Source organism: Phacochoerus africanus, chromosome 8 (genome assembly GCF_016906955.1).
Source record: "Phacochoerus africanus isolate WHEZ1 chromosome 8, ROS_Pafr_v1, whole genome shotgun sequence".
In the NCBI taxonomy this organism is placed as follows: domain Eukaryota; kingdom Metazoa; phylum Chordata; class Mammalia; order Artiodactyla; family Suidae; genus Phacochoerus; species Phacochoerus africanus.
This window is the reverse complement of record NC_062551.1, coordinates 149,515,274-149,528,346: the sequence shown is the minus strand read 5'-3', so window position 1 is coordinate 149,528,346 and position 13,073 is coordinate 149,515,274. Positions and strand designations below refer to the sequence as shown.

The 13,073-nt window shown below is 37.5% G+C and overlaps 1 protein-coding gene across 2 annotated transcripts; it reads left to right on the top strand.

The window, feature by feature from the left end:
• The first annotated feature begins 372 nt into the window (after window positions 1–372).
• On the top strand, window positions 373–12,354 carry USP1 (ubiquitin specific peptidase 1). 2 transcript variants are annotated; one of them, XM_047788833.1, is made up of 10 exons: window positions 373–1,047; window positions 1,445–1,589; window positions 3,250–3,488; window positions 4,742–4,862; window positions 5,408–5,512; window positions 6,523–6,689; window positions 7,737–8,422; window positions 9,058–9,228; window positions 9,876–10,077; window positions 10,873–12,354. In XM_047788833.1, exons 3-10 carry the CDS (start codon window positions 3,319–3,321, stop codon window positions 11,606–11,608), a joined length of 2,358 nt encoding a protein of 785 aa, XP_047644789.1. In that variant the 5' UTR covers window positions 373–1,047; window positions 1,445–1,589; window positions 3,250–3,318; the 3' UTR covers window positions 11,609–12,354. The 2 variants fall into 2 exon arrangements, with proteins under 2 accessions (XP_047644789.1, XP_047644786.1); XM_047788830.1 differs by lacking the exon at window positions 1,445–1,589 and having other exon boundaries at window positions 374–1,047.
• The last annotated feature ends 719 nt before the right edge of the window (window positions 12,355–13,073 follow it).

Genomic DNA, 13,073 nt, shown 5'->3' with positions numbered 1-13,073 from the left:
GATTCACAAAACGCAGACCAAGATTTAACAGTCGGCAGCGAAAGCGCGCACTCGAGCGCCAATGAGAGCGGGAGGAGAACGGCGTCTGAAGAACACTCTCTATGGCCAACAATGATTGGCTGAAGCCCTCCGGTCTTTTTTTTGTATTGGGTGGACTGCCTTTCCCCGCCCACTCAGTTCGCTTTTGTCTAGGTACTTTTGATTGGCTCCTCTTAGGCGGCACGGGGGATTGTTCATTACGGATTGGTGGATTTGAGCACCTGGCGGCTCCTTCCCGAGCAGGGAGTCCATCCCACCTCTCTGTCCTGTTTCCCGACCCGTACGCTTTCCCCTCAACTCTCGCGCACGAATGGTTAAAAAAAAAAAAAAAAAAAAAGGGTGTGAGGCTGGAGCCCGCCAGCCAGGCCTCTCGCTCCTAAGCGCGCGCCCTCAGCGAGGACCCGCGCGAGCTGCCCGTGACGCTGCCTGTGCTGTTTGAAACTGCAGAACCCGTTACGAGCTTGAGGCAACTACCGTTCCAGCTGGTTCCGGAGCCCGTGCGGGCCAAGGGGCGAGTGGCGGTCTCGAGGCGGCTCTGGCCTTTCGCGTCTCCACCGCGTGGAGACTAGAACCGGCACTTTCGCAGGACACCACTTCCAATCGCAGCGCTGGCGCGGGCGGAGGCTAAAACACGGGGGTCCTGAGACTGAGGAAAACGCGCCAAGTTCCCGTCGGTGGTGGAGTGAAGAAGACCCTAGCGGTTAGGACGCCGGGCGAGCGGAGCTGCTTCTGGCGCTCCTTGCCGTCCCGGGGCGGGGGCGGGCGCGGGCGGGCGCCGCTCCGGGGATGTAGTTGGTGCGGGCGCCCGGCAGGACCGAGCGGCAGCCCGGGTTCCCGCTCTTCAGAGCGAATGGTCACTCCCCCGCGGGGAGGGCGATCCGACCAGCTTTTCCTTGGGTCGGGGGGCCCCCGCGGGCTCGGGGCAGGGGCTCACCTGTGGCACCCACGCTCGGCCTGGTTGGACTTGTCGGCGTCACCGCCGCGGACCTCGCTTTGGGCGATGACCAGGTAAGGAGGGCCTGTGGAGGTGGGGCCGGCGCCCGAGGGGGCCGCGGGAAGGACCTCGGCTTCTTGGGTGCAGCGCCGCCGCCGAGCTCCGTGCAGCGGGCGGGGCGCCCTCCTGCCGCCGCCGGGGACTCAAGGCAGGTGCGGGCCGGGCGTAAATAGGCCAGCTCCGCGGGCGAGGGTCCGGGAGCTGCGGTCCTGCTTCAGGACGCCTCCCGCCGGGCCCGTGGCGTCCTGACGGGCACGGGCACAGACCCCATCCCGTCTTCTCGCTTTCCTTTCCGTTCCTAGAGAGTGCGGGGTAGCGCCAAGGAATGTTTTCACTCGCGCTGTCCTGGGTCGTGATTGCTGCATTTTACCGCGCAGTTTAAACTTTTACTTCTTTTTTTTTTTAAACAAGTATTTAGAATGCCACGTGTCTTAAACCTTTGTCGGGAATGTTCTCCTTATGTTACGTTTTTCGTGGAAAGTTGCAATTAAGTCGTACTACCTTGTGAAGGAGGCCGCTTAAGACGAATAGGACTTAGTGTTCACACTGTCACTTGGTTAGTAACATGCAATGTTCGATTTATTGTGGGTTTTGCGAAACCGGATTTAGATTTACGGGAGAAACATTTTTGTTGTAGCAAACCCCAGTGATAAGGACAGGCGGGAGCAAGAAATGGTGCAGCATAAGGCACGGCACCTGGTCAAATGTTAGATTAACTAGGTCATGTTAAATCACTGCTTGAAGGCGCCTTGAGGATTGGTTTATTGATTAGGATTGGTAGTTATTTTTGCTGCCTGGCCATTTTTTCTTATGTTTATATGTAAGTCGGGTTACTTTGTCTTTTAGAGAAATCAGATTGGCTCCCAAGAAAACCCTTTTGCGGCAATCATTGATGCTTAAGAGATCCCTGACACCTTAGTGCAGGCTGGTTTATCATTCGTGATAGCGTTTCTTCAGTAGCACTAGGTAGTCTGGAGAGTAAATTGAGTTGGAGTGGGTCTGAGGAAATTGGTCGGCTTTCCAGTTTCCTGAGGTGTCTCAAAAAGGTGGCTTCACTACCGAGTTCAGTGTTATGAGGTCCTAGATCCGAGGCAGCCCAGTGAAATGTTAAATAAGGATGGAATTTAGTTCATATTGTTACTCTACCTATATTTGTAAAGTCCTTGCTGAGCTTTTGGACTCTTAAGTGATTTTCTGGTAATACTCCAGGCAGATAATTTCCCCCTAGATAGCCTAATAAAAAAACAGGATTGAAGTTTAAAATAACTACCACAGATACATTTTTTTAATCAAAAAGTTTTATTTTAAGACAGGGAAGAAAGTTTGCATAATGCAAACTATCCTTTTTTTCCCTACTTAAAGCAGAATTTTAAAAAATTCTGGAGTTTAAGTTTGGAAAATCAGTAGCATATTTTGGTTTCTAGAGCGTTAAGAATTTGATTTACACAAATTATGGCATTTTTTTACACTGTTATCCTAATCTTGCATATGGTTTCTTGTTTTTCACACAAGGTTTTAGACTATTTCATGTAAGTAGAAAAGGCTCTGGAAGGAGAACTCAGCTGCTTCTAAGCACTCCTTTAATTTCCCATTCATCCCTCTGTTTCCCACCTCCTACTTTAGAGATGGTAGTTGCTTGGTGTTTTCTGAATAAACTAATACATAATAAAGTTTTTATGCTTTAATGATACTACTTTATTCCAGATCTATTACTAAAATGGGTTAATTTGTGATATGACCCTTAATATACTAAGCAGGCTAATAAGAATTTTAATATCTGGCCTTTTTTGTTGTGTAAGAAAGTTAAGGACAGGAATTCCTGTTGTGGAAACTGACTAGTATCCATGAGGATGTGGGTCCCATCCCTGGCCTCCGTCAGAGGTTAAGGATGCAAAGCTTCATCCTTAGGTTGAAGACAAGGCTCCACTTCACACTGTTTTGTTGTAGGCCAGCAGCTGTAGTTCCAATTTGACCCGTACCCTGGGAAGCTCCCTATGCCGGGTGCAGCCCTAAAAAGACCAAAAAAAAAAAAAAAAGAGTTAAGGACAAATGGCAAGCTCCTTCATTTAAGCAATAAACATTGAGCCTATTATTGCTGGGCATTAGGTTTTCAAGTACAAAGTTCTAATTATTAGTAAATTCGTTTTTGCAAATGATGATTATATTGCCTCCAGTTAATAACTGAAAACTAATAACCTTTTCTCTGTGATTAACAGATATGATTGGTGATTACAAGGTTCCTATATAAATTAATTCTTGTCCACTCCTTGGGATTTGAAGAGAAAATGCCTGGTGTCATACCTAGTGAAAGTAATGGGCTTTCAAGAGGTAGTCCATCCAAAAAAAACAGACTTTCCTTGAAGTTTTTTCAGAAAAAGGAAACCAAGAGAGCCTTGGATTTCACAGATTCTCAAGAAAATGAAGAAAAAACTTCTGAATACAGAGGATCTGAAGTGTATGTTAAAGTATATTTCTGTACTTTTAAATTTTTTGCATCAGTGAAAAAGCAGTGAACTTAGATTGATATCTACAGTCATTCTGACCTGATAGCCCATTGATGGGGGAAAAAAGCACACATTAGTGAGACAGATCTAGCAATGTAGAGTAGAAACAGAGTAAAACTGGTGGTTCCCCACAGGGATCACATCAATTAACATTATACTCATTTGAGTTGTGTTCAGCCAATTAGACTTAACTTGGAGAAGTTACTTATTGACTAAAATTATTTTCAATTTAAACTTCATTGTAATGCAGCACATTTTGTGTAAGGGTAAAGAAATGTGTGTGGGGGGGGTTGGTTCAGAAGACTTGACAGTTACCTGAGATAGCTTAATTTTATAGTCATACCTAGTATATGAATTATCAAACCTGCTGAGGGTGTACATTTACAAATTATATTTAAAATAGACTTAAAAATTAGAAATGTTTTTGATGCAAATAAAATCAATGACTGAAAAAAAAATCAGAACAAAATGGAATACTTTATTCCATCACTAGTTGCTCTAGCTGGTGTCTACACTTGCTCCCTATTCAACACATAGGCACTCTGCTCTTTGACTAAAGTAGACTTGGTTCCCTATGTGATGTCCTAATATTTACCAATAATCAGTCTAGGAGATTGTGTGTGAACCTTTTGTTTTCCAGCATTCATGCTTAGAAATACTTTGAGGTATTAGAGTGATAGCTAGCCTTTGTAAAGTAAGTAAAAATGCTGTGAGGACTGCTTGTTAACTGAGGCAAAAAAAAAGAACTATGAACTTGAACAGTTCACTTTTAAGTGAGGGAGGGACAGGTGTATGATTATCTTCATAGACTCTGTCTCCTCTTAATCTTTAATGGAACCTAAGAGAGTGTAGCTCTCCCAAATATCATCATAGTCAGGTTATCCCCAGGTTTCTGTCACGTTCGCTTAACAGGTCACACAGTACCAGTTCTGTAATTTTCTGCCCTGTAAAATGGGATTGATGGCCCTCTAATTGAGTTGTTTTGAAGCTTGTTGAGTGTAATAATGTTTTTTAAGTGCTTGTAAAACTTTTATTCTTGGTGTATAGCAATTTCTTCACCTGTACAGATTCTCTCAAAATATCTGAATAAAATCTATATCCTTTGCAGATCATACAACTTTTGGGAAAAGACTAAATCTTGGGAAGTAATATTTCCACTTTTAAGATTATTTTTCATTGTCCCTTTCTCCTCTATATTTCATAGCGATCAAGTTGTTCCTGCAGCACAGTCCTCACCTATAAACTGTGAGAAGAGAGAAAACTTGTTACCATTTGTGGGACTGAATAATCTCGGCAATACTTGTTATCTTAATAGTATCCTTCAGGTAAAGTGGCAGTTTTGCTATATAAAACTTTAGTTGGCAAAGAATGAGGTAACATTTAATGTTTTCTGAGAATTCAGATTGTTGCAGGATTTCAGTTGTTGATACTCTTTGCCTTTGACTGTAAATAAACTAGGATGGTGTAAAATAATCATTCTAAATTGTGTGTTACAAACTTCCTTTGGATAATAGAAAGTGGTAATATTAAATTAAATTGGGAGAGCAAAATTGAGTAGACCTTAGTTAAATTGAAGATGCCAAACCTTTATTTTTTCTGCCCATTTGCTAATGCTATAGTAATACATATTTTAACCCTTGTGGAACTGTATCTGTTTTATGTTGTACCTTTGTATCTGATCTAACTCAGTGCTTTGCTATGCTCAGAGAAGACAGCAGGCTACTATGATGAAATAGAGAACAATTTTTGACATAATTTTAATTTCAAAATTAATAGCATTAGTGCACATTTGAGGCATGATGGTGTTTTAAAGATTTTAGGTATATTGTTTGGTTCAATAAACACTTAAGACAATCTCACTTTTTTATAGGTATTATATTTCTGTCCTGGTTTTAAATCTGGAGTGAAGCACTTATTTAATATTATTTCAAGGAAGAAGGAAGCCCTGAAAGATGAAGCCAATCAAAAAGAAAAGGTAAAAACTAAAATTAATGTATACTCATTTGCTTAGAAATGAAAGTGTCATAAATACTGAGGATTTGAGAGGAGGGTGACAAAGATTATTTCTCTTTACAAATTATATCTGAGTGTTGAATTTCTTATTGGCAGTTATTTTTCGTTCTATGGGGTAGCTAACTTTTTTTTTCCCCCCGGGCTTTTTAGGGCAGTACCCGCAGCACATGGAGCTTCCCAGGCTGGGGTATAAACAGAGGAACTACAGCTGCTGGCCACAGCCACAGCCACGCCAGATCCATGCCGCATCTTCAACCTATGCTACAGCTCATGGCAACGCTGGATCCTTAACCCACTAAGTGGGGCCAGGGGTGGAACCCAAAACCTCATGTGTTCCTAGTCAGACTTGTTTCTGCTGCACCATGATGGGAACTCCCAGGGTAGCTAGCTGACTTGATTATCCCCTTTTATAGTGTTTTCTCAGACCTCTAATTTATTGTTTACCAGTACATACTGTCATTTGTATATACCACCAACACAATTTATCATACCCTTTTACCCCATTACTTATCTATTGTGCTTTCAAATTGACTCATATTTACTATTTAAGTAAATTTAAACTGACTGGATAATTAGAAAACCATCATCATCCACATAATAGAAAGTAATCAGAATTACTTTTAAAAATTTTTTCAAGTTTATTTGTATACCTCCATAAAATTAGTGTTAATTAAATTAAATTGAGAAAGCTGGTATTGCCTACTGATAAAAAGATAAGGGGAGTAGTTCCTGCTATGGTGCAGCAGGTTAAGGATGCAGCATTGTCTCTGCAGCGGCTCAGGTTGCTGCTGAGGCACAGGTTTGATCTCCAGCCTGGTACAGTGGGTTGAGGATCTGGCGTTTCACACCTATAGTTTGAATTACATCCCTGGCCAGGGGACTTTCGTAAGCAGCAGGTGTAGATAGAAAAAAAGGGGGAAGGTATTTAATTTGTTCATAAATAAAAATACTGGTTTGTGTGTTTCTTAACAGGGAAATGGAAATTGCAAAGAAGATTCTTTAGCAAGTTATGAACTAATATGCAGCTTACAGTCCTTGATCATTTCAGTTGAACAGCTTCAGGCTAGTTTTCTCTTAAATCCAGAGAAATATACTGATGAACTTGCTACTCAGCCAAGGCGACTGCTTAACACACTCAGGTATAGCCTATTATATAATTTTAGGATTCCAACTTAGCCACTTCTCTTTGGAGGAGAGTGATACGTAAATCATTGGGGATATGTAAATGGAATAAAGGGCAAGGAAAATAGAAACTATAGATGTGCAGTCTTTAGTAACCCAGAGGCTTCAAAAAAATGGAAATTTTTTCCTAGGTTTGGTACTAGATCCATTAATCTGAATCTGCATAAGGCTTCTTATAGTCTTTATTCATATTTATCTGTAATGTGAATATTCATATACTTCTATGTATAAGTAGTAATGTGTGTAATTTGGGGATACATACATTATTTAATGTGTCATACTGTCTTTTTAAAGACAATTTAAGAAAATTTCTGAATTAGCAAACACATTTGATCCTAAGGATTTCAGATTAGGAATTCATAGGTTTATACTCAAAATACATTACGTAGAGGAGTTATAAACTTCAAGTATCCCCTGTTTTTGTTATATGTGTCTAGAGTCTTATAAAATGAAACTTTATCCTATGTATAAAATACTCTTATAGAAAGCATTATAGGTAATTATTTTATCATTTAGTATACGGATAGATGTAGGTGTAATACATTGCTGTACATTTGTTAGGGGGCAGTATTGTTGGCCAGGAGCAGATCTGAATCCTGGCTTTGCATCTCTGTGACCTTCAGCAAGTTACCTTATGGGTGAATAGTGGTAATGAGAGTACTTACCTCATAGGGTTATTGTGAGAATTATAGATTTAATATAAAAAGCATTTTGAATAAAACCTGTACATAGTAAATACTAAATACATGCTGATTACTAACAATAATATTTAGAAGTTCAAAGTATTTGTTATAATGGAAAAAGAGGTTAAATTTATTTTTGTTCCTTAGTTACATGTTTAGGTAAGGAGTTTCAAATTAGTACCTGAATAAATGTTTTTGGACTTCTAAAATAATTTATGATGTCCTTATAAATGAATTCATTTCCCTATAGAAAGTTGTATTTTTTTGTGGGAGGGTTATCTTCAAAACTAGGATAGATGAAATGGAAATTTTTATTTACAGGGAACTCAACCCTATGTATGAAGGATATCTACAGCATGATGCACAGGAAGTGTTACAGTGTATTTTGGGAAATATTCAAGAAACATGCCAACTCTTAAAAAAAGAAGAAGTAAAAAATGTGACAGAGTTATCTAAGGTAGAAGAAAAACATCAGAAAGAGGAAATGAGTGGTAATGACAGCATGGAGATGGACAACATGAAGCATTCTGAAGACTATAAAGAAAAACTCCCAAAAGGAAATGGGAAAAGAAAAAGTGACACTGAATTTGGTAACATGAAGAAAAAAGTTAAAGTCTGTAAGGAACATCAGTCTTTGGAAGAAAACCAGAGACAAACCAGATCCAAAAGAAAAGCTACAGGTGATACATTAGAGATTCCTCCTAAAATAAACCCCAGATACATTTCTGAAAATGAGAGTGGAAGACCCTCACAAAAGAAATCAAGAGTTAAAATAAATTGGTTAAAGTCTTCAGCTAAGCAACCCAGCATTCTTTCTAAATTCTGTAGTCTGGGGAAGATAACAACAAACCAAGGATCCAAAGGACAATCTAAAGAAAATGAGTATGATGTTGAAGAGGACTTGGGAAAGTGTGAAAATGATAACACAACTAATGGTTGTGGACTTGAATCTCCAGGGAATAATGTTATGCCCATTAATGTTAATGAAGTTAAGCCCATAAACAAAGGTCAGTATAATTCATTCTTGGACATTGAGAGGAAGATTGACAACTGCATGCAGAATTGGAATTTTCTTTTAGCTACGTGTACAATGTACTATCTGGCTCAAGTACTGTTTAAAAGAAATTTAACAGTATGAACTGATATTTCAGGCACTGCTTGTATGTATTTTGTGTGTATGTATAAATCTCATTAATCTTAAGGTAATATTAATTTGTTTATAAATAGGGGAGTTAAATACATTTTAATGGAAAGAGAATATTTTGCCCCTTTACATGTGCAGTATTGACATAAACTTAGGAAAAATTGCATTTATTAAGTAGTTACACCATACTTAAATGGGATTTCTACTCAGGTTCATAGAGATCTCAGGAAAATTTTGTACAATTGACATGGTTAAGTTGACATTTTGGGAAGGGACACAAATGTGTGAAACTTTGATAGTAGCAATTCATATTCAAAATTATGTGGAATTTATATTTCATGAGTAAGTCACCTCTTAATGCCAATAAGCTGGTAGAGATGAAAATCAGCCTTTTATTGATAATCTACTTTAAAAGGAATAGTTGCAAGTTTAAGTAAGGAGGCTATTTGCCTGTGCTGGAAAAACTCATCTGTATAGACTTGTATTTTCCTTTTTTAGGTGCAGAGCAAATTGGTTTTGAGTTAGTCGAGAAATTATTTCAAGGTCAACTGGTATTAAGGACTCGTTGCTTAGAGTGTGAAAGTTTAACAGAGAGAAGAGAAGATTTTCAAGACATCAGTGTACCAGTGCAAGAAGATGAACTTTCCAAAGTAGAGGAAAGTTCTGAAAGTAAGCAAAATTGGAGCTTTGTATGGACCATTGAATAATTATAGTTTTTTCAATAAAGCAGTCTAATAAGTAGTTTGTATAATAGAAGAAAAACTGTCTTTCAGTGTCTGGTTTAATAAAGTCGGCTTATACAGCTTCACTTGTTAATAGTTATTAGCATCTGGAAAATTGTGGCAACTTTTTTGATGTGTAGAGCATGTTAAAATGGGAAAATGAAATGCTTTAATAAGTTAACTTTGGGGTACTTGAATCTCATGACTTGAGCCACTGTTTTGTCTAGTATAAGCTACAAAAAGTATAGCAGTGGCAGAGGAAATGATCAAGAGACTAGTTTACCTGTTGAGATATTATAAATGGACTGAAATATGAAGTTCTGTCTCACATGGAGTCAAGAGACTATGCTTATCTTGATTTTGCCAACCCTGTCACCTGAAATTTTTTGGCTGACCAGACATATTTAAATGCATGTGTACTCTGAGGATGAACTTAAAAGTTTCTGAAACTAAAATAAATAAATACATGTCTTATTATTTGGTAAAGATTAGTTGATTGAAATTGCTTGCTAATTTTGAACATGAAACTTTGTGGCTGAAGTTAATAAATTTGAGAGATTTTTCATTTGTGAGTGAAAGGATTCTCTTGTGTAGTTTCTCCAGAGCCAAAAACAGAAATGAAGACCCTGAGATGGGCAATTTCACAGTTTGCTTCAGTGGAGAGGATTGTAGGAGAAGATAAATATTTCTGTGAAAATTGCCATCATTACACTGAAGCTGAACGAAGTCTTTTGTTTGACAAAATGCCTGAAGTTATAACTATTCATTTGAAGTGCTTTGCTGCTAGTGGCTTGGAGTGAGTATTCTAAAGTTTTGTTCAAAATACTATATAGTAACAAAATAGTGTAGTAGTGTACTTAACAGTTTCTATAAAAAAGCATCAGTTTAACCTTTGGTAAAAATGCATATGATTTGTTTACACATTTTCCATTTTCATTTCTTTAGATTTTTTAGTGGAACTGATGAAAGTGGTGAAAATTTTGTATACATCAACACTTTTTTGAGGGAAGAAAAACAAAATTATTTTAGTTTTTCTGGTAAGCAAGCCAGGAAATAAAATTAGTCTTTGAACAATTTGAGAGATTTTTCTGTAGCTCAAAATTTAAATATCTAAAAGCAATTAAAAATAATATAAAAATGCCAGTTTAGATAGTCTTGACTTTTTTCTGACAGGTATACATAATGTCATTGCAGATGAACTGAGATTACCACGAGAGCTTCCCAGTAGCTCTCCACACACTGTTATTTTCTTTCTTTTTGTATTTTCTTTTTTTGTATTTTTTGTCTCCAAAATTGATAGAGACAGACTTCACATTAAAATAACTTAATAAAATGGTTGAGAATTTTTTAAAATCCATTTTCTTACTGCACAAAAAAATTTAGGGAAGTGCCATATATCCTTCATAGAAGTACCTGAATGTTAGTACTTTTTTCAGTATTCCTTATGTAAATACTTTACAAAATCAAGGTCTTATTTTTACTTTGTGTTTATTCATATGAACAATAAATGTTAAGGGTTTGTTCAGTTGGGTGTAAAACTGAATATATATGATTTGGAATCCCAGAAAACTTTTCTTTTTTCCTTCCTAAGGTTTGATTGTTATGGTGGTGGACTTTCCAAGATCAACACTCCTTTACTGACACCTCTTAAATTGTCACTGGAAGAATGGAGCACAAAGCCAACCAACGACAGCTATGGATTATTTGCAGTTGTAATGCATAGTGGCATTACAATTAGTAGCGGGCATTATACTGCTTCTGTTAAAGTCACTGACCTTAACAGTTTAGAACTAGATAAGGAAAACTTTGTGATTGACCAAATGTGTGAAGTAGGTAAGCCAGAACCACTCAATGAGGAGGAAGCGAGGGGTGTGGTTGAAAATTATGATGATGAAGAAGTGTCCATTAGAGTCAGTGGAAGTACCCAGCCAAGTAAAGTTTTGAACAAAAAAAATGTAGAAGCTATTGGACTTCTTGGAGGACAAAAGAGCAAAGCAGATTATGAGTTATACAACAAAGCATCTAATCCTGATAAAGTTGCCAGTACAGCACTTGCTGAAAATAGAAATTCTGAGACTAATAATACTAATGGGACCCATGAATCTGATAGAAACAAGGAATCCAGTGACCAAATAGGCATTAATATTAGTGGATTTGAGAACAAAATTTCGTACATAGTGCAAAGCTTAAAGGAGTATGAGGGGAAGTGGTTGCTTTTTGATGATTCTGAAGTGAAAGTTACTGAAGAGAAGGACTTCTTGAATTCTCTTTCCCCTTCTACATCTCCTACATCTACTCCTTACTTGCTATTTTATAAGAAGTTATAGTGAGTGTATTTTCCTTGTGTATATATTAAACAGACCTGGACAACATCAGTAAAAGTCTTTAGCTAATCTTCGGAAGCTATTGGACATTATTGGTCTCTCTAGGTTTTTATATAAATAGTGACATTTGAATTACTGAAAACCATGTTAATTTTTAGAATTCATCTTCCTTAGTAGAGACTAGTGATGCATTAGCTTCTGGGAACAAACTTGTATAGGTTCTTAATTATTCAAAATGGAAGCATTTAAACACTTTTGAATTTACACCTATCTTTTTGTGTTTGATTTTTAAAATAAAGTGCTTGTATTTGTATCTCCATATTTTGGAGTAATTATCTACATGAGGTTTATAGGTCCTGTGGTTTTTTCCCAGCTAAGAAGCAGAATCTCACTTTAGTTTTTTATAAGTCAGGAAGCCAAATCTTTGATGGGCTATATTAGAGGCACAAAGTCTGGAATATGTACGTATTCACAATAGGGTACATTTTGTGCCTTGAATTACTTTGAAAAGTGTCTCAGAAAGCTTTGGTAGTCTGTCTTCACGAGAGTTTTATATGTATTTATGAAGATGCTTCTGTACTCTAGTAAATCTTTTCGGGCATGTACTAATTTGTACCTCTTCATAGTCATACTCTGCATGATCTGTATATAGTATATCAAAGGTAGACGCGTGACCTTAAATTTAACATTTTTTTAAAAACTGGGAGGTCAATAAAATTTAAACTGCTTAACAACTACGTATACAAATGCTTGAAGTTTTGTTGCATTTTTTTTTAATATCACAAGTTTGTCTGGTTTCTCTTAAGAGTATGTGAAATGTGTTACGTATATACACACATCTAGATAAGAAAATAAACATGCGTAATTACCTTTTGTAATAATACTTTTTCACAGTTGGAGGTAAAGAAATTCTCAAAGAGGAGAGTGTGCTTAGTCCGTCTAGGTTGTCATACCTTATCCTTTAAAGCAGATGTATAACTTTAAGGAATCTCAAACTGGAGAACTTAAAAAACTTGGTTAAATTTTCATTGTAAATATAAGTTGGTAAATGACCCATTTTCGTTTTATATATAAGTTGGTAAATGACCCATTATGACTTGTTAAAGGATATAAGGATACTTTTGACATTAAGAACGTTAAAAATAATCCCAAAGAATATGTAAGTGCTCTAGGAATAACACTGCTGTACACCATTTCAACACAAAGAGTATCTGTCAACTAATAGATTACAGTTAAATAATGTCTTAGAAATTCTTTCACAAGATGGTGTGATACAAAAAGTCACAGTTCTTACCTCTTTCTATATTCAGAATCACTAATGTGACTTAAAAAGTTAGCAGTGCTAAATACTACCCATAAGCAGCTGAGGGAGTAGGAGTCACTAATGGATAAAGTGATTATAAAATGAAACAGTCCTGAACACTACTCATAAGCTTCTGGTGGAGTAGTTCCTTGTATAGAACCTGAG